We start from the raw sequence: 19215 nt of genomic DNA on the forward strand, positions 1-19215 counted from the left end.
TTGGGTGAAGGGCACCGTGCCTCCCTCCAAGCTGGGAGGCTGGGGGGCAAGGTGTGCAGGGAGTGGGGGCCCTTCCTGCCCCAGGGCTCAGGCTCTGCCTCTGAAATGCTGGACATGGCAGCAGCTGCAGGGCTGGCACCTCAGCCTGGCACTGGGGTTGGCTCTCCTAGCATCACCTGGCCTCGGCTCACCCCTGCCCCACAGGCACCTTCTGGGAGCATCGTTCCCCTAGTGCCCATCAGGGGCATGGAGCAGGGACTGGGGAAAGCACCAGCCCCTGGCTGCAGGGCAGGCCTGTGGCTTTCCAGGCCCAGCCCAACGAGAGCTGGGACCGGCTGCTCGTGTTCTGTCTCATGCTGGGCAAGATGTGCCTGTTTCACTAGGGAGCCCCGTTCAAGCTGCCCCGGCACAGCTTCACGTGGGTTTGGGGGTGTGTGGAAAAGGCGGCTTTGCTCGGACCCTGGGACGAGTCATGGCCCCTGGAGGTAGGGAAGCAGGGAACGGGGGAGTTGTGGGAACCCCCTTAGGGACTTAGCAGCTGTGGAAAGATGGCTGGGGGTCCCTGGGGGACAGAAGCCCTCCCCTCCCCTTCCTGCAGGACTGGAGGAGTGGCACCAGCTCCCCCCCCCCCCCCCCCCAAGCACAATACTGGCTGTTGGAACTGGCCCCAAGCTGCCCTGTGGGGCAGGCCGGGAAAGCCTTGGGGTGGAGCAAGGACCTCTGCTCAGGCAGGGTGCAGCTCTACTAACCCTAGGCTGGGTTGGTGGATGGTCAGTTACATTCTGCCCCCACCCCCCGAGGTTAACAACCAGCCCTGGCTGCTGGGGGGCAATAGTTGAGCTCCTAACTTCCAGGCCATAATGCCAGGCCTACACCGTTCTTGCCCAGGGCCAGCGGCCAGGCAAGGTGGCCCACCCTGGGAAGGAGGCACCTTCCACGCAGCCCCCACCCCAGTCCAACCAGCCCCCTTCCCCTTCCAGAGGGCCCCTGAGCCTTGGGAAGGATAATGGCGCCCTCATGTGGACATGAGGGACATGGCCCCTAGACCAGCACGGCTCATTTCCAGAGGCTGCCCCAGCCCCCCTTCCCTGGGGTTGCAGGTGGGAAGGGGGGGGAAAGGGGAGGGGCACACCCTGCTGCTCAGGGCCTGGCTGGTGGCATAAGGCACAGAACCACTCAGGGAAATCACACCTAAGCTGAGGATCCTAACCCCAGGGCACCTCCCAGCAGTGGGGCACCCCCCCATCCTGTGGGCAGGCCAGGGCTGCATCCCACCCGCTGGCGCCTCTGACACACCGGGGAAGCGGTTTTGTTAATAAAAACATTTATTTTGCATTTTGTACAGAGCCACCCGCAGGCTGCGCCAGGCCACGGCCGGAGCCCACCCAGCGCCCCAGGGGCGGTTAGGGGACACGAGAATTCACACAAAAAACACACAGAGAACTGGGGCAGGGGAGGAGTGTATCACATCCTTCCTTGGGAGAAAGGACAGGAGCCAGGTTCACTTTTGCACTGCAACTGCTCAAAAAAAAAAAAAAAAGTGGCTAGCAACCCTGCCCCACGGCTACTGCCGGCTGCTCAGAAATCACGTCCTTGGTAGGCCAGGCTAACCTCCACGGCCCTGGCATGGACATCACCTAGAGGGAAACCCACTCGCAGGCTTCCCCGGGAAAGTCTGTTCTCCTCCCCTGCCCCACTTTCCCCCTAGGCAGCAGTGGGGCTCATGGGAAGACCTGGCCCCTGCTGTCAGCAAGGAGACAGTCTCAGCCAGCAATGCCAGTGTGGCAGGAGGCAGGGTCCAACCCCCAGTGTATATCAAGGATGCCCCTGCCCCCTGGAGGAGGAAAAGCCCAGAGATGCCCCAGATGGAGGCCCAAGACTCAAGGTGGTAGGAGAGGAGGACCAAAGGTAAAGGAAATGATTCAAGCATTCACACGCCAACCCCCCACCCCACAGCTGGCCCTGGGTCAGGGACTAAGCGAGCAGAAGGAAGCTGGTTTGATCTGGGCCTAGGAGCTCGTCTGCGCCATGGACAAGGCAGCGCTCAGTACGGTACAACATGATTGGGAAAGGACCCTCCTCTCCTGGCCGGGGGATAGCGTGGGCTGGCCTAGAAAGCCATGCAGGTCTCCAACCCGTGCCAGGGGAGCTGCTGGGCTCTGGTTGGATCAGGAGTTTAACAGAGGTGCCGCTAATGGCGGGGGGGGGGGGGAGAAGGGATGGGAAGGGGGCTGATCATTTTAATCTTAAATTTACACCATAAATAACCTGAAACTTACGGTCAGTGCCTCAGAGAAAGGTTTAATTCTAGTGTCTGGCCGAGGCCCTTGGAAGGGAAAAGTGTACTGTCTCTTTAAACGTCCCCTGGACAGCTGGCAGGCGCGGGCTCCCCCTCCCCCCCATCCCTTACTTTAACCCGATTTGACGCCCACAAGCTGCATGAGGCCGTCCGTGCTCATGGACTTGGGTCTCTCCAGCGGGAAGCCGAGCGCCCGGCTCCAGATGAGCTGGGCCAGGACGCCCAGGGCCCGTGAGACGCCGAACAGCACGGTGTAGTAGTTCATCTCCTTCATGCCGTAATACTGCAGAGGGGAGAGGAGTGGGGCAGGGTGTTTAGGCCAGTGCCGAGCAGCCCAGCCTCTACCCCCAGGGTCTGGGCCTGGGAGATGCTCGGGGAATGTGGTCACTGGGGAGTGATGGCCAGGGGGTCAGGGCTGCCCTCTGAGTGGCTGAGCCCAGCAGGAGCAGAGCTGGTGGCTGGTCTGTTCTGGCTCCCGGGCGGTCAGAGCCCCAGTGCCAGGGTGTGTCTGGGGAGGAACAGGAAGTTCAGCCCGGACACCACGCCACGGGGGGGGGGCTCAGTCTCGACTGCTGAGCCCGGGGAAGACATGCTGGAGGGGCCAGGTCAGAGCAGGGCTCTGGATGGGATGCCCAGCCAGACCCAGCTCGGTGGGGAGTCCCGTCCCTCACTAGCAGCCTCCAGGCCAGTGCCTTACCTGGAGCAGCACCCCGCTGTGCGCGTCCACATTGGGCCAGGGGTTCTTGGCCTTGCCCTGCTCCAGGAGCACGTTGGGGACAATCTTGTAGAGCTGCGCCACTAGTTTGAACATGGGGTCCTTGGGGAGGTGCTTGAGGGCAAACTCCCTCTGGCAGGTGTAGCGGGGATCCGTCTTCCTCAGCACGGCATGGCCATAGCCAGGGACCACCTGTAGCAACAGGAGCGCCTTGGGTTAGCACTGATTGGGGGGTTCCTGACCCACGTTCCCGGGGGGGGGGGGTCAGTGGGGGCAGCCGCCCAGACTCAGCACTGCTCCCGCAGCCCAGGGGGTCTCACCCGGCCGGAGTTCAGCGTGTTCCAGATGAAATCTCGTAGCTTCTCGTCAGACACGTCTTGGCCCAGCTCCTTCTGCAGGTTTGTCAGCCACCCCAGCACCTCCTGCAAGATGCGCAGAGAGAGAGAGGGCACGGGGGTGAGACCGGAACTGTGTCCCCCTCTCCCTTTCCCTGCCCCCAGCCAATGCGACCCCTACCTGATTGGCGAGGCCGTGCAGTGGCCCAGCCAGGCCGTTCATGGCTGCGGCAAAAGCGAGGTATGGGTCGGAGAGGGCGCTGCCCACGAGGTGGCTGGTGTGGGCACTGACGTTCCCGCCCTCGTGATCGCTGCAGAGAGGAGACCGTTAGCAGAAGGCAGCAGCCGACCTACTGCCTGACCCGGGGGGCTGCCAGCCCACCCGGCCAATTGAGCAGCTCCAACTTCCCAACCAGCAGGGGGCAGCAGCAGCCCTAGGACAGTGCCGGTGGCTCTGAGCCATGTTCAATGGGGACGGCTGCTTCCCGGACCAGGCCCCTTCTGCTCTAAGGGACACCCGTCTCCAGCCCCTGCCTCTCTGTGGCAAGCTGGGCAGAGCTGCTGGCAGGGATGGTGGCTCAGAGGGGCCCAAAATGCCTGGCACAGCCCCTGTGCACCCACTGTGTTGACACCCTGCCCCCTCCGTGGGGGAGGGATCACTGGGCCCGAGCTCTGACCCAGAAGAAGAGGTTTTCTCAGGGTTGTGGGGGGGCGACTGCTGTGGGATGGAGAGGCTGAATCCAGCCCCCCGGAAAGCAGTTGCAGCCTTCAGAGCCCTGCCCCAGTTCCACCCCTGCCTGCTTGGAGCCTGGCCCGTCCTAGCTCTGCCGAGCGGGGCAGGGGCTCCCCACTGCGTTGTTTGCGGGGCTCTGGAGTTCAGCTTCCTCCTCCCACATGGGGACGCTCCTGCCTCTCTCCAGGGCGTCCCCGCGCAGTGTCCACCGCGCCAGCTTCGCTCCCAGCCACAGTCCCCCGGACCCCAGCTCCCTGGACGGGTCTCACCTGTGGATGGTGAGGTAGAGCCGCATGAGCTCGATGAACTGGGGGTCGGTGTAGCCCAGCATGTTGGTGAAGTTATGGGACCAGTCCAGGCTGGGGTCAATGGCCCCGATGCTGCTGCCCTCGCGGTATAGGTTGCGGTAGATCTTGGCGGCGATGCAAGGCAGCTTGGCGATCAGGTCCATGGCGTCCTCGTAGATGAACTGCAGGGACAGGGGAGAAGACGGGCTGCTCACTGAGCCCAGCAGCGCGGTGCGGCGTCCTTGGGCCGTTCACAGCCACACGTGCTGTCCCGGCTCAGTGCAGGGTTTGCTGTTTGAAGGCTGCCTTGTCCCACCCCAGAGGTGGCTGCGTTTCAGTGACATGGCAGCCCGGGTCTATAGCCGGGGGTTAAAATAGCACCTTTGTAAATCCCGACACGTCCCAGTGCTCTGAGCAGGAAATGGAGAGCCAGGCCCCTGACCGCACCACCCTGGGCGAGCAGATCGCTTTACCCAGCTGTAGGCGGGGGAGGGGAGGTGGCAACTGTGCCAGGTGCAGGGGAATTTGGGTAGTTCGGACTGATGGTAACGGGCAGGGACAGCTGCTGGAGGGCAGTGAGAAGGAGCAGCCACGGGAATTACAGGGAGTAGCAGACTCACCCGCCCAGACAGGCCAGCCAATACACCGGTACATGGCCAGAGACTCTCTGCTCATGTCCCAACCCCAACCCCATGGTATGAGGAAACCAGCTCGGCTGCCTTACAGGGACAAGTGCAGCCGGCCCTGTGCAAGCATCGCTCCATCCTCCAGCCCAGCACTAGCCCCATTGCACAGGTGGGCAAACTGAGGCAGAGGGGAAAGTAACTCGGGCAAGGCCCCAGAGGGAGTTGGCAGCACAGCCCGCTGTGCCCTGGCCCCAGACCCACCCATGCCGCCCCTTGAGCTTCCAGCCGCCGGTGCCGGGAGGTTGGCTCTCGCCGGCTGTAGGCCAGACGCCATCCTGGGAGCCGCAACCTGGACGCTCTCTGTGGCCCAAACGTGGGCAGCAGGGAGCCCAGCTGGGCCTGGCCTAGCTCCCTACCTCCCAGTACTTGGCCCGGCTGATGCCCTCGGAGTAGGCCCGGGCGAAGTTGCTCTCGCTGTTGAGGGCCGTGATGGCGGCGCTGAGCTGGGACATGGGGTGCAGGTTGGTGGGGAAGTTGTCCAGCATGGTCACCACATGGGAGGGCAGAGCCGCCCGCTTGGCCCACTCTTGGGAGACCCAGCTCACCTGTGGGAGGAAACATGCCACGGGGTTAGCTGGAGATTTGCCACCTGACGCAGCATGGAGGGTTTGCCAGGCCAGGCCAGGCATGGCATGGAGAACAGGCTGCAGCCTCACTGGCGAGGCCATGAGAGCTTGGGGCTTAAGTCACGGACCCCAAAGCCACGGCCAGAACCCCCCATCTCACCTGTTCCGCAGTGGGGATGTCTCCCGTAAGCAGCAGCCAGAAGAGGCCCTCGGGCAGGGGCTCTTCCCCTCCCGGGGCTTTGGGCAGCAGCTTCTGGCACTCTGGGATGCTGTACCCGCGGAAGCGGATGCCCTGGAGAGAAGGGTGGAGAAAGGAATCAGTCTCCGAGGACAGGGAGCGGCCGGTGGGGCGGTGGCGGGGGGCGGTGAAGACCTTACCTCATCGGGGTCCAGGACAGAGGTCTCGTATATTAGCCCTTTCATGCCTCTCATCCCGCCATAGACCTGGAAGGGACAGAGCCAGGAGGCAGTTAGCGGGGTTCAGCGGAGCAATGCTCCCTCTCCCACAGCCAGGCCACCTTTAACTGGCAGGGCTGGCGCTAAGGGCAGGAGTTTGCTCCCTGCTGCCGGGGAGCAGAGCAGCCCCTCTTGGCACCAGAGCTGATTTCACCCAGTTGGCTGCCTGAAGCCAGCGCTCTGTTCTCCCCTCAGCCTTGCTCCCCTGCTGGCCTGGGCACAGGCCCAGCGGGAGGCTGCTGGCAGAGACGCTACTGAACAGCTCCCTCTGCTTCACACGGATCCCAGTGCTGCTCTGAACAGCCTGGCGGGTCTCCCGCAGCACCGATGGTTGGAGCTAAACACCACAAGAGTCTCCTGCCCGAGCTAAAGGCCCAGCTGTGTTAGTGCAACAGCCCCAGCCACCTCTACAGTGCCACCAGGCTGTGCCGTATGAACCAGGGGAGGCCTCTGGGCAATCACGGTCCCCATGTCCATACCGTGCCTGGGTAACGTCCCATCTCACGCTGTGCTTGCCAAGGGAAGGGCAATCGCGCCTCCATTTCCAGGCGCCAAGCGATGGGCAGGAGAGAGTGCCCAGCCCAGAGCAGTGCATCTGGGCCACTGTGAACCAAGGGGTCTTCCACACTGCTTAGAAGCAGCAGCGACTGGCCACTGCCAGGGCGGAGCACCAGATTACACACCCCAGTGGGCCCATCCAGGAAGAAAGGGAGCCTGTGGAACTGACTCAGCGTGGTAGGGAGGGGGTGACACTGGGCTAGGCTGGCAGCCTGACGCAGGGGTTTATGGGTATAGGTCACTCCCTTGATGGTGAGTGAGATCAAGGAGGTGCCCACATCGCCCAGCCCCAGCCCCAACTGTGCTGGCACTCCATGAGCCATCCTGCCAACGCCAGCCTGTGCCAGCCACACTCACCATCTCCACAGTGACTTGCCCGATGACCGTGTTGCCGTATTGCTGCCTGAAGCTCTTGATTCTTGACTGCTCCTTGGGAACCAAGTTGGAAAGGACGTCTTTCAGGTTCTGGAGGTTGTGGGGAGAAGCAAGAAAGCTGGTGAGGGCAGCACTATGCCATGGCGGAGCTGAGCATTGCTAACCCTAGCACCTCAGAACCAGTTAGGATCTCTGATCTGTGTTGCACAGAAATCCCTCCAAAGGAGGCCAGACAGTGACCTATAAGCAACGGGATTTGAACTGCGGCTCTGGGATGGTTTCCCTCCAGAGCGAGGACGTGAGCAGCGCTGGAGCAGCCAAGGACAGTTCTCCCCAGATGTGCACCCCCCCCCCCAAGGCGACAGGCAGAGGTCTCTACTTACCGTGGAAGTAGAGCTGGCGTGTCGGGTAGCGAAGAATATACATGGTGCATTCTGCAGACAGAGAGAGAGAGAGAGAGATGCCTCTTATGCGTTAGCCTAGCAGTGACATGGAGCATAAGACCCACAGCCTACGTCAGCGTTGCACTAGGCAGCTCAATATCACCTGGCTGACACCAGCAGGGAAACAATCATACCAGGGTGTCCTCTCGGCTCCATCCGCTCCACACGCCCCGCCATCCCAATATTTCCCTCTGCAGGAGAATCAGACGGCACAGCTTTGAGTAGGTCACTGATTGGGAGCCAAGTAAGAGCTGGAGTCAGAGTGGAAATGTGGAAGCAAAGCTCCAGTTCAGGGAGTTATTGGAGCCAGAGCTGTTTGTCCAGAAGGTGGGTGCACCGGACAAAGAAAACATTTAAATTCCACCGCCTCCTCTCTGGATCAACGACGTCCGGCCAGGAGGAAATGGGGCATTTCGTTTTGCTTTGTACGGCTCACACACCAGGAAAGCCACTTCCACCTCTCACTCCATCTGGAGAGAGTGAATGAACCACCACGCTCCCATTACGAGCATGCCCTCACCACACCCCCAGTAGCACGTCAGTAGAATCCGCACAAGGCTTGGCAAAAGCTGGCAGGGGAGGGAGCGGGATCATTACTGTCAGTCAGTCCCTGAGAGAGCAGCATGAGTCATTCCTGGCTTGGTGTAGGCATGGGTGGGGGGAGGGCACCACATGGGTTCGGAGCCAGCCAATCCTGCTGGGTGAGTAGCCCTGAATACCTGCAGGCTGCATCCGGAGCAGGGAGAGAGAGACCACAGCTGGGCCCTTTAACACTGCAGGGTAACAGCTGAGCACCAGAGCTCAGGGCTGCCCACTGCCAGTGTAGGGACCAGTTAGCAGAACATCGCCTGGGTTTAGGAAAATGCAGACACATGCTTATGGGGAAAAATTAAAATCTTTCCGGAAGCTGCCATTTACCCTCAGAGCACACCACTCAGGGACTGAAATACTACTTTTAAAAGATACAAAGTGGCCCCCCAACATAAGGCTAGTTACGTTCAGGAGTGGCTAATGAGATGCAGATTCCTTCACTTATTCTAGCACACTGAGTCACTAGTAATGCCCCTCCCTTATGAGGGGGGGATGGGGGGAGAGGAGCAGTTTTCAGCCACTTCCCTAAGCAGTTTCTTGCTGAGCCAGGAATTGGGGACCAAGTGGGGCTCAGTCACAGTTAATGGGTATCTCCCATTAGTAGGGGGGCTGTTGCACAATCCCTGTACATGGAGGAACATGCCTAACCATGGATGCAACCCAGCTGTGCCTTCAGTACTTGGTAAGAAGCTGTGCAGACCCAGCCACGGGGCTATACAGCCATGGGTGTGTGCTGCAGCTATGGGAAAAGGATGCCTGGGGAAGGAGGGGCCCTTTTCTCTAGGATCCCCCCCACAGCAGGCTTTCCAGAAGTGACTTGCAGTTTTGTACCCTCAGCTCCACGCTGGAGGACTTTGGATTTGCAGGTACAGCCAGCACTTGACAACCCAGTGCCATAGAATGGGCTTTGCAATTGTTTGTGGACATGAAGGCAGAGACCCGCTGATAGAAAGTCAATCAGGGCCTTCGTTCCGCTCGATTAAGAGGGTTGGTTCTTAGACCCAGCTGAGCTGGAGAATGCAGCTCTCCTCCCAGAAGGGCCAGGCCGCTTTCACTGACAAAATGTTCACTTCACACTCATCTGGGAAGCACGAAGCAGACAGGTTTGTTGCCTGCTCCCGTGAGCTTGGGGCTGCTGCTGGAGTCAGAGTTCTTGTTGCAAATCCAGAACGTCAGTGCAGCACCCACACAAGCAAGAGTGTTTCAAGTTGGCCAGGCAATGCCAAAATCCTGGCACAAGTTTTGTTCTCGGTGCAAGTGGCTGGGAAAAAAAACAAACAAACAAACCAACCCTTGTTATTTTTTCTGTACACAACGGGCTAGTTTGGGATGCTGCTCAGGACGGCTTCTGCTGTTCCCTCCTTCAATGGTTTGGAACATCCTGCTCACCTCAAGCGGCACAAGAAAAACCGCCAGGAACAGCTAGTTAGGGAATCTGTTTAGCTGCAGGGAACAGTGGAATAATCCCAGCTATGCAAACATCTCAAAATGCATGTCACGCCTTGTGTGTGAACGGGGGTCCAAGGGCATTAGAAACTGACACTGGGATAACATCAGCAGCCACTAAGATCTGGTCTACGCTACAGACCTGTATCACTGTAACTTCGTCACTCGGGGTGGGGATCCACACCCCGAGCAATGTCACTATACCGACGTACCCCCCCCGCCCCGTGTAGCCAGCATTATGTTGGCAGAAGAGCTGCTCCCACTGCCATAGCTACCGAGCCCTCTCCTGTCAGCATACAGTGTCTACAGCTGCGCCGATGCAGTGTTTTAGTATAGACTTGCCCTAAGAGGGAGCCACTTCTGGGGTGGAAAACAGCAGCTGGGTCACAGCGCACAGGAACTTTCACATAGAGGTGAAAGTAACAATATGGAAAACTGGAGCCACCTGGGATCCAGGGAGGTGGAAGGTAAATTCCAAGGAGGAGCCGAGTCAGAGTCATCGATTCCAAGACCAGAAGGGACCATGGATCGCGAGCTCCTGCCCTATAGTAACTCCTAGGGCAGAGCTTTTAGAAGCTCCAATCTTGTTGCCTGGACTCAACACTCCTGCTCTGGTGCGGAGCATCTGGGGATGGCTTCTGAGCCCAGGAAGCCAGGCCTCATGGCTGGCCTGCACAGGGGAAGTAGCATTTTCCCCACCTGACTAGTCTAGCATGTTTTCCCTTGTAGCCAGTCCAGCACTTTCTGCATGTGAAAGAGACTGCCCTGGGCCAGTGTGTGCCCTTTAGGGAGTCACACATTCTGTGGATCGCAAAAAGAAAAGGAGTACTTGTGGCACCTTAGAGACTAACAAATTTATTAGAGCATAAGCTTTCGTGAGCTACAGCTCACTTCATCGGATGCATCCGATGAAGTGAGCTGTAGCTCACGAAAGCTTATGCTCAAATAAATTTGTTAGTCTCTAAGGTGCCACAAGTACTCCTTTTCTTTTTGCGAATACAGACTAACACGGCTGCTACTCTGAATTCTGTGGATGTCTCCCAGCCCAAGCATTAACCTCTCCGAGCCCCAGACAGAGCAGGGGGAGATGCTTTGCAACATGGGGGACGGACAAATCAGCCATTCCCGAAATGAGTTCAGAGCTGCAGGCAGGGGCTTATGCTGACCGTTCAGAACAGATGGGACCGAGGTTTGTCCTCTCCAAGGCAAGAGAGGGTGGGAACCTGCCTCAGGAGCTTATCTGCTCCCAGGTCCAAGAGAACACCAGGGAAGATGAGCAACGCTTTAGGACACTTCCAGAGACCCCGTGCTGAAGCAGATATTGAGACCATGCGGTGGGTCAAGTTACCCTAGGCTCTAGGCCAGCAGGCCCCAAAACGTGGGTCAGGACCCCAAAGCGGGTCACAACCGCATTATAATGGGGTCACCAAGCCAGCATTAGACTTGCTGGGGCCCGGGGCTGAAGCCAAAGTGTGAGCCCTGCTGCCCGGGGCTGAAGCCAAAGCCCGAGGACCCCCCCCCCCCATGTCATGTAATGATTTTTGCTGTCCGAAGGGGGTCATGGTGCACTGAAGTTTGAGAACCACTGCTCTAGGCGGGGAGAGGTACAGAGAGTCTAGCCTCCACTGGGCTGTAAATGGAGAAGGAGGATGGAAGCTGCAAGTTTCACTCTGTGCCAGTCTCCTCTCCCCACAGCAGACAGGTTAGGCCTGGCCTAACATGCTGGTTTTCCACCAGGGTAGGTCTGTCAGTACAACCCAAGTCTGTGTGTGTGGGGGGGGGGGGAGGGGAGGAGGAAGAGAGAACTGGTATCGCTTATTTCCTTCTGCACCAATCTAACTGCACCCACACTGCGAGGAGACCGAGAAGCAAACCTCAGCTTGGACAGAGGCAGCTCTTAACTCAGCTGCCCAAAGGAGGAATCACTTTAGGCCGGTTAGTATCTAGAAACCCAGGACTCAATATCCAGCTGCTGTCAGTGCGGACCAGAAGGGTCTGATAACAGACTACTGCGAGTTGCCAGGAGGGACACAACACAGACGTGGCAGTGTTCCCTCCGGGCTGCTCCGATCTACTGGCTGAACAGGAGAACTCAGGTGGAATAACTTAGCCTGGTTTCCTCTTGGAATGGGAGCAGCTGGTCCCAGATCAGAAGCCCAAGTTCAGGGAGGTTGTTCTGAGCAAACCGAAAATGCTTTCAAACAGGCCGCACAGGGTGTATGGAAGCAGCAAACATCCCGCCCTGGACCTGGAGGCACTCTGACCTATGCACAAGGGAGCCGGTGCGGGTTATATTTGCAGACAGCGGGTGGATAGAAACAGCCATGACCCAGATATTCCCTTCGCTATGAGAGGCAATCTCCAACTTCTCTCCTTGACGACATTCGTAGCAACTCCGTCCACACGTCTACCCTTACAACAGCCGTCGAGTGTGCTCTCTCCTTACAGATGGGGAGACTGACGCAGAGGTGACACGGCAGTGTGGGGAACAGAGCCCGGAGTCTGGCTCCTAGCCCGGAGCTCACCCTCTTATGCAAACAGGTGCTTTTATTTAAAGGATCGAGGCTCTGCGCTGGTCTAGCTCAGCCTGAAAGGCGTCCGATTGAAACACACCAAGAGTCTGGAACCGACAAGCTTTGCAGGGGGTCACAAAGCCAAGAGACTGGATGCATCTGCAGGCTACGCTGGTCGCCCCTTTGTGCCGTGCTGCTCGGGGCCTCTTGGGTTTACATCTCGTTCAGTTCCAGCAGCAAGACCAACACCAGCTACTGCACATGCTAGGGAGTGGATGGCTCCATTGACAGTCCCAGGGACCTCTAGACACCGTCCCTCGCACCCAGCCTACGCTTGGCCTTGCAAAACAGCCGGACAGGCACGACCCCAGCTCAGCATGAACGCAAGCGTGTTTAACCTTGGGAGAGGGCTGCCATCCGGCCCGGTCAACACTGGCGGGGCAAGAGGTCCAGAGGGCTCTGCAATCTCACCTGAGGATCAAACGCAAACAACCAGAGAGGGGGCAGCCGCCGGCTCCCCTCCATCCAGTGTTGTTCAGTTGTTGGTGAACACTGGGACAAAGAGCCATGTCCCAGTCTGAGCCCAGCCCTCCCTGCTAGCCTGGAACAGGTCCCCATCAGTGATTCACCCACCAGGCATAGTGCAAAGTCTTGCACTGTAGATACATCACAGGCCACACCAGCGTCAAGCACAATGTTAGCCTGGAGACAGCTTCCTCCTTGGGTGTCTCCTCCAGCAAGGAAGCGGGAGGGTGACCCTTGGGCTCAAGTCACCAGAGGGGGGTGGGGGGCACACTACATTGGCACAGCTAGTTTTAAACAGCTTGCAGCTAGCTCCATCCCGGGACTCTCACGAGGGGGGGGGGGGGAAAGAGCGTAATATCCACCCACATCACAGCCAGGAAGGGCCTGGTCTGAAGTCACATTTCCAGTCAGGGCAGAGCAGGGAATAGAAGCTTGGCTCTGACTCAATGCCCTGCTTTAGCAATTAGAAAAAGCTGCCTCCTACCCTGGGTCAGCTGCTGCTGTTGGCCCAGCTACTCAGCCATGCTGCAATTCAATGGAACAGACCTGTGTCCCCACGCGCTGTGACTCTGTCCCCCCCACACCAGACAGTGGATTCTGTAACACACACAAGGTGTGTGAGGGACGGGGCTGGCAAACCTATGAAGTGACTCGTTTTTCCCCCCCCCACTTGGTCCTGCTGACTGGGAAGATTCAGCAGTTTCAGAGCTCTGCTGCAAAGGCCGTGTGAGCTGAGCAGATGGCACAAAGCGATAGACCCACAAAACCCAGATTGAACTAGGAATGAAACTCCATTCTCGGCGTCAACCAGAGCAGCTAATAGCACTGAGCTTTGCACCATTTTCCTAGTTCTCTTTCCAACCAGCTGAGTGGCACAAGAAGCCGAAAGAGTCAAAGATGTCTCATTATGGGGGAGCCAGAGTTAGCCGAATAGGAACGTGTTCTGGGCCAACTCTCCGACACCCAGCATCTCCCCCACCCCCAAAGGCCTCCACCCAGAGGCTGCTTTATTGCAAAGATTTAGCCCCACAGCATGACGCACTCCGACTGACCTCCTTTGTGGGCAGTTGCTGCTGAGATGCCAAGACCTGATGGACCAGCCCACTCCTCTCTCCTCCCCAGGATGGGCACAGGGGGTGACACACCTGGAGCAAGCAGCAGCTGCAGGGCTGCGCATTGTACGGCACTTGCTCGCTGCAATCCATCAGTGCAGCAGGGCAACGAAAGGAAGGGCAGCAGCTGTCACCTTCTGAGGAGTTAAGCCAGGAAATCCAGGGCAGTGGTAAAACAAGCAAGTCCGCAGCTTGTTTTGCTCAGTCCACCCTACAAGGGGCAGGTTCCCAGAGGAACGGGTAGAGGAGCAGGAGGGGAAACCCGTTTCCAATCCTCTCCAATTAAGGGATTTATCATTATTCAGGGTTTCAGACAGTTCCAGAGCAGCACGGTGCTTCAGAGATTAAAGCAACGGAGTTGGGAACAGAATTCAGGTTTCCAAACGCCTAGTCTGGTGCGCTACCCACTAGCCCAGGCTGCTTCTCGGACATCAGTCAAACCCACACAACAAGAACCCCATTGCAGGTGGATCTCAGAAGCTCTGATAGCGTCACTGGACGGGGAGGTAGTGCAGGCATAGAAGGCCGCAAGGGACAGAGTGGGGTGTGTGAAATGGGACCACTTGTGGCCTACAGAGGAGTCTTTTCAGGCCCAGGGAGTGGTTCGCTAAGAGGATTAAAGCGATCACATCAGCAGGAAACGCTCAGGGCTGTTATGGTTACCACTGATAATTAGTTTCTGGTTCCAGTTAAAAGGCAACGAGTTTAGCACGTCAGGGAAAGAGGAGTTGTAAGTATATCTGAGCTCAGTCCCCTTCCGTGTGAATCCTGACAATACAATGGGACAGTTAGAACACAGCCTGCTCCCCCAACAAGGATAGGAGACGGACATCTCTTAGGGCCACAGGAGTCCACCTCGCATGTAGCCTGGCCACGCATTGCTGGCGTGCATGTGGCAGGGCAAGCCACATAGTTTAGAGCGAGGGGACTAGGAGCCGGCACTCCTGGGTTCCATCCCAAGCTCTGCTGGGAATCCTGAGGTCAGATTCCATAAGGCAGCATGGCAGACAGTGTCAGTTCACAGCTGGAACCCACGACCCAACAGCTGCAGACAGCCCTCCAGCAGGGCACCGCCTTCCTAATGCGAGGCACATGTCTTCTGCCAAGGCCATGGAGCTTTAGGTCCAAACCTCTTCGCAGAGCCCTGCTGGAGTCCTGCGACCTCCAATCCCATAGAGTCTGACCCCACGTCATTACCCTAGTCCAGACCCCCAGGAAGGATCATTGCGCTGTTGGCCAGGGCTTCATTTTCACCCCTTCCTTGTACAGATGTTTAAAGCGTCAGAGGCTGCCTTTGAATTTGGGTCCCCGGACTGGTAACTCTGAATTGCCTATTGGAAACACCGCTCTCCTCTTCTAGAGCCTGACCTTTAGTGCAACACTCCCAGTCCAATGGTAGATCACAAGGCTAAAGCTGCCAGGCCTGCCAAGTGTCCTTTTAACCTTTTCCTAGTGACAGAACCCCACTATTGCAATTCCAGGGGAGGAATGACTGGTGGGGAGGTGGCAGCATCAGGCAGCACCAGATTGCCGTCAGAAGGCCCACAGGGAAGTTTGACTGTGCATAATTCAGTGGGTAGAGATCTCACACACACCCCACAGGCTAGCTGGCAAGGTTCTTAGCTTTCCGAGCTTTAGTTTGACTCCTGCCCAGTCCTTTTATTCATCCCCTCCTACGCTCCCCTCCAAGCGTCTCATCCCTCCTCCCAATGGGCTTCACATTGCCAGGCCGCTGGAGGACCAGCCACAACAATGCATGCTCCGACCCGAGAAGCTCACAGGTGAAGAGGTCGAGCCCAGTTCCCAGTTGTGCAGCCCTGGGTGCTAAACAGTGCCGTTATCTTTCCAGCTCCTCGGGTGACCTCCACAGAGGGACCTGGCACACCCCGGAGAACATTCCCCAGGGAAGGTTAGGGTAATCTATTTGTAGTGCTAAGAGGCCCTTTGGCTCTTACAGCACAACCTAGACAGATATGGGTGGGAAGGGGAAAAAAAGCCAAGGCACTGAAAGGGGAAGTGACTTGCTCAAGGTCATACAGCAAGTCAGTGGCAGAGCCAGGGCCCCTGGCTCCCACCCCAGTGTCCTATTCGCTGGGCTAAACTGCATCTCCCAAGTACAAACCTGCCCCAGAGGTTGATTTCCAGGAATTATGTAACTATTCAAGGACATGCCTAAGTGGAGAAGGAGAGGGTAAAGCCACAAAGCTGTGTTAGCAAAGCAGAGCAAATTCAGACCCAGGAGGTGCTGGGCAGGTGTCTCAGGCCTACAAGTGTTTAGTTGCTCAAGAACAAGTGGGGTTTTTACAACGGGGGGTGAGGGGTGCATAGCTCAGTGGTTTGAGCATTGGCCTGCTAAACCCAGGGTTGAGAGTTCAATCCTTGAGGGGGCCATTTAGGGATGTGGGGCAAAAATTGGGGATTGGTCCTGCTTTGAGCAGGAGGTTGGACTAGATACCTCCTGAGGTCGCTTCCAACCCTGATATTCTATGAACAGTTACTCATCTCCCACTCCCACATTGTTTGGCACTTAAAAGCAGCCAGCTCCTAATCAGGCCATACAGGAGTTGTCTGCCCAGAACACAAGCGAATAAGGAATGAGATCCTGAGCCATTTCTGCTGGTGCCTGAAGTTGTGGGATACGCACGACTGGTTGCTAGCAAATCTCACCCAAGTTCTTGCTTTTCTCACCTGTGAGGTCTTAGTAGGCCAGGGCAGCCAAAGTATCCCAGGCTGCTGCACTGAGGCCTCCTCCATCTTTGAGAGAGAGCCCAAAACTATGGCTCCCAGCATGCAATGCAGCCAGGCCACTTGGATCAAGATGGAGCACTGCAGGCCTTGGCCTTCCTTCCAGAGGTCACACCTCTGTATTAAAGACAGGCAGCTGCAATGGGTGACTGTCAGGGAGGGCGGAGAGTCTCCTGGCATGTTGTTAATGTGGCCCTCAGATGGGCAAAATTTGGGCACCTGTAGACAGAAACTACGAACATACGCTACATCTGAAACAGCTGGATACAACTGCTGCTTCCAGCGTTTTTCTAGTCACATCTCCACCCCGATCATGCTTGATATTCTGTTCTCACGCTCAGCATTCAGGTATTACATTAAATCACTCGACACAGACATAATAGAATTAGCGGCGAGGAAGGTGCAATTACTCCCAAGGAGTGCAGGGACACTCCTGTACATTAACAAAGGTGGTATTTCCCCCTCCTTTTGCAACCAACTGAAAGCAAGACCCAAGGAGAGACAGGATTAGAAGAATAAAGCCGAAGCGTTTACCCCGTTCACCATAAGCTTGGTTCATTTGGCTTTTGTTTCAGAGACTGAAGAATGTGCTAATTTTAGCCTTCTAGGACTGGTCGCCTGCTCTATTTCCTCTGCTCACTTGCCTTGCTGTACAGACGAAACTTCCAATCCCCCCCCCCCCCCACAGCAGCCAGGCCCCAAACAGCTCCCCACTTGGCATTTTTGATCCTCAGCGATTAAAGACTGTGAAGAAGCCAAGTAGAACACCCTCGGAAACGCTGGGAGCAAGTCAAACTAATCCAAACATAAAAGTGTTACTCGATAAGCTGCTCAAGTGGATTGTGATGAAACTCAACTGGCTGGGAGTCCAAGTCACACTGGCTGAATTTCCTGCGACCTGAAGAAGAGCTCCGAGCGGCTCAGAAGCTGGTCTCTCTCACCAACAGAAGTTGGTCCAATAAAAGATACTGCCTCACCCCCCCTTGCCCCTCTCCCGTCAGAGAGCCTTCCTCCAGCTCCGCTATTGCGAGCAATGATCCGATTCTACCGAGTCCAAGGTACCCCAGCACACCACCGGGCCCGCAGAAGACGGCCGCTGAGTTTTCTTGCCTTCGTTCAGCTCACGGGGAAGGCTGCGGGTACCACTTAGCACCTCTTCCAGGCGCCCCACCGACTGCGGTGCGAGAAGCGGAACTTTCCCAACAAGGCGAGGTCGCTCAGCAGTGACCGGGCCGTGGAGATCAGCCTCCCCCCACGCACCCTACGCCCCGCTCGGGCTGCATGGAGCTAGTGTGACCAGATGTCCCGATTTTGGGGGGCTTTTTCTTATATAGGCACCTATTACCCCCACCCCGATTTTTTTTTTTACATTTGCGGTCTGGTCACCCGACAGGCCCTTGGAAAGCCCAGCCTAGCCCCTAAGGGGTCAGGCACCTGGCCTTCCCCGACCCCTAACTCCCAGTCAGCCCTTCAGCCTCAGTGGAGGTGGGCCGGCCGGGGAGGGCGGCCGAACCCGCTGCCACGGCCAGTGCCCGGTCCCCCGGGAGAAACAGAGGCACAGAGCTCGGGTGGGAGGCTCCATGGCCCTTTACGCCCCTCGAAGGCGGAGCAGGAAGGGGGAGAGCTCAGCCCTTCGGGGGCGCCCTCCAGCCGGCTCCCCCGAGATGGGGGGGAAGCAGAGCAGCCATGCAGTGTGTAGGGCCCCCCCCACTCCAGTGGGGAGGGGCGAGTGGCTGCAGCCCGGGGGGGGGTTGTGGGCACAGCCTGGAGCATGGCTGAGCCCTGCCGACACGAGACACCCCCCCATGCACGCGGGGGCCCCGGGAACTGAGGGTGCGACCCGACCCCCCCCCTTCCAGAGTGCCCAATCCCCCCCGCGGGGCCCCGGGCGCGAGCTCACCTTGGCGCCCAACAGGCGCGCGGCCGCCCGCAGCAGAGTCATGGCGAGCGGAGACGGGGCGCGAGCGCGGCGGGGAGCCGGGTGCTGCAGCCGCCGGGCTCGCGGGGGGGGGGGGCTGGGCCGGCGGCGGGGACCAAGGTTGAAGAAGGAGGCCGAGGAGGGAGCGGCGCCCACGGGGTGGGTGGGGGGGGAGGGAAGGGTCCTCGCGAGCGCGGCCGCGACAGCGAGCGGGAGGTGGAGCGCGCTGGCGGCTACGGCCCGCCCGGCGGGGAGGTCATTAGCATAGCCACGCCCCCTCGCGGCCGCGCCGCGCTCGGCTATTGGGCGGGGTGGGGAGATGGGCGGGGCTTGGCGGGGGGGGTACGGAATGGGGGCGGGAGGGAGCCTGGGTATAGGTGGCCAAATCAAATGCCTGAAAACTCAGTGTCACCCAATGGGACTTGCCCTTTCCCCTCCCCCGCTCGGGCTGGAGGGGGGAAGGGGCAACGTATATTCAGGTCATCCCGGAATGGGCTGAGTCATGTGGCGTGGCCTCGGAGCCTGGCCGTGGGGCGGCCAATGGCACGGCGTGGCCTCGGAGCCTGGCCGTGGGGCGGCCAATGGCACGGCGTGGCCTCGGAGCCTGGCCGTGGGGCGGCCAATGGCACGGCGTGGCCTCGGAGCCTGGCCGTGGGGCGGCCAATGGCACGGCGTGGCCTCGGAGCCTGGCCGTGGGGCGGCCAATGGCACGGCGTGGCCTCAGAGCCACGCTGTGGGGCGGCCAATGGCACGGCGTGGCCTCGGAGCCTGGCCGTGGGGCGGCCAATGGCACGGCGTGGCCTCGGAGCCTGGCCGTGGGGTGGCCAATGGCATGGCGTGGCCTCGGAGCCTGGCCGTGGGGCGGCCAATGGCAGGGCATCGCCTCGGAGCCTCGCTGTGGCCCGGCGAATG

General features: G+C 58.7%; 1 protein-coding gene across 3 annotated transcripts; it reads right to left on the bottom strand.

The window, feature by feature from the left end:
* Window positions 1–1313: 1313 nt before the first annotated feature.
* Window positions 1314–18583, bottom strand: CS (citrate synthase). Of its 3 annotated transcripts, none has more exons than XM_038378273.2 (11): window positions 18286–18583; window positions 7394–7444; window positions 6993–7100; window positions 6000–6065; window positions 5782–5913; window positions 5412–5600; window positions 4352–4551; window positions 3531–3660; window positions 3335–3436; window positions 2997–3206; window positions 1314–2582 (listed from the first exon to the last, which is right to left on the bottom strand). In XM_038378273.2, the coding sequence occupies exons 1-11, from the start codon at window positions 18325–18327 to the stop codon at window positions 2412–2414; spliced, it is 1401 nt and encodes a 466-aa protein (XP_038234201.1). In that variant the 5' UTR covers window positions 18328–18583; the 3' UTR covers window positions 1314–2411. The 3 variants fall into 3 exon arrangements, with proteins under 3 accessions (XP_038234201.1, XP_043362443.1, XP_043362442.1); XM_043506508.1 differs by lacking the exon at window positions 18286–18583 and adding an exon at window positions 16920–16946; XM_043506507.1 differs by lacking the exon at window positions 18286–18583 and adding an exon at window positions 16329–16409.
* Window positions 18584–19215: the final 632 nt, after the last annotated feature.

Source organism: Dermochelys coriacea, chromosome 20 (assembly GCF_009764565.3).
Source record: "Dermochelys coriacea isolate rDerCor1 chromosome 20, rDerCor1.pri.v4, whole genome shotgun sequence".
NCBI classification, from domain to species: Eukaryota; Metazoa; Chordata; order Testudines; family Dermochelyidae; genus Dermochelys; species Dermochelys coriacea.

Excerpts from the sequence above, each read along its gene's own strand:
- CS (XM_043506507.1), bottom strand. The coding sequence starts at position 16,394 with ATGGAGGAGGCCTCAGTGCAGCAGCCTGGGATACTTTGGCTGCCCTGG. Across the intron at positions 6,066-6,992 it reads GGCAAGTCACTGTGGAGATG|GTCTATGGCGGGATGAGAGG; the intron begins GTGAGTGTGGCT and ends TGTCCCTTCCAG. Across the intron at positions 3,437-3,530 it reads TGCACGGCCTCGCCAATCAG|GAGGTGCTGGGGTGGCTGAC; the intron begins GTAGGGGTCGCA and ends CGCATCTTGCAG.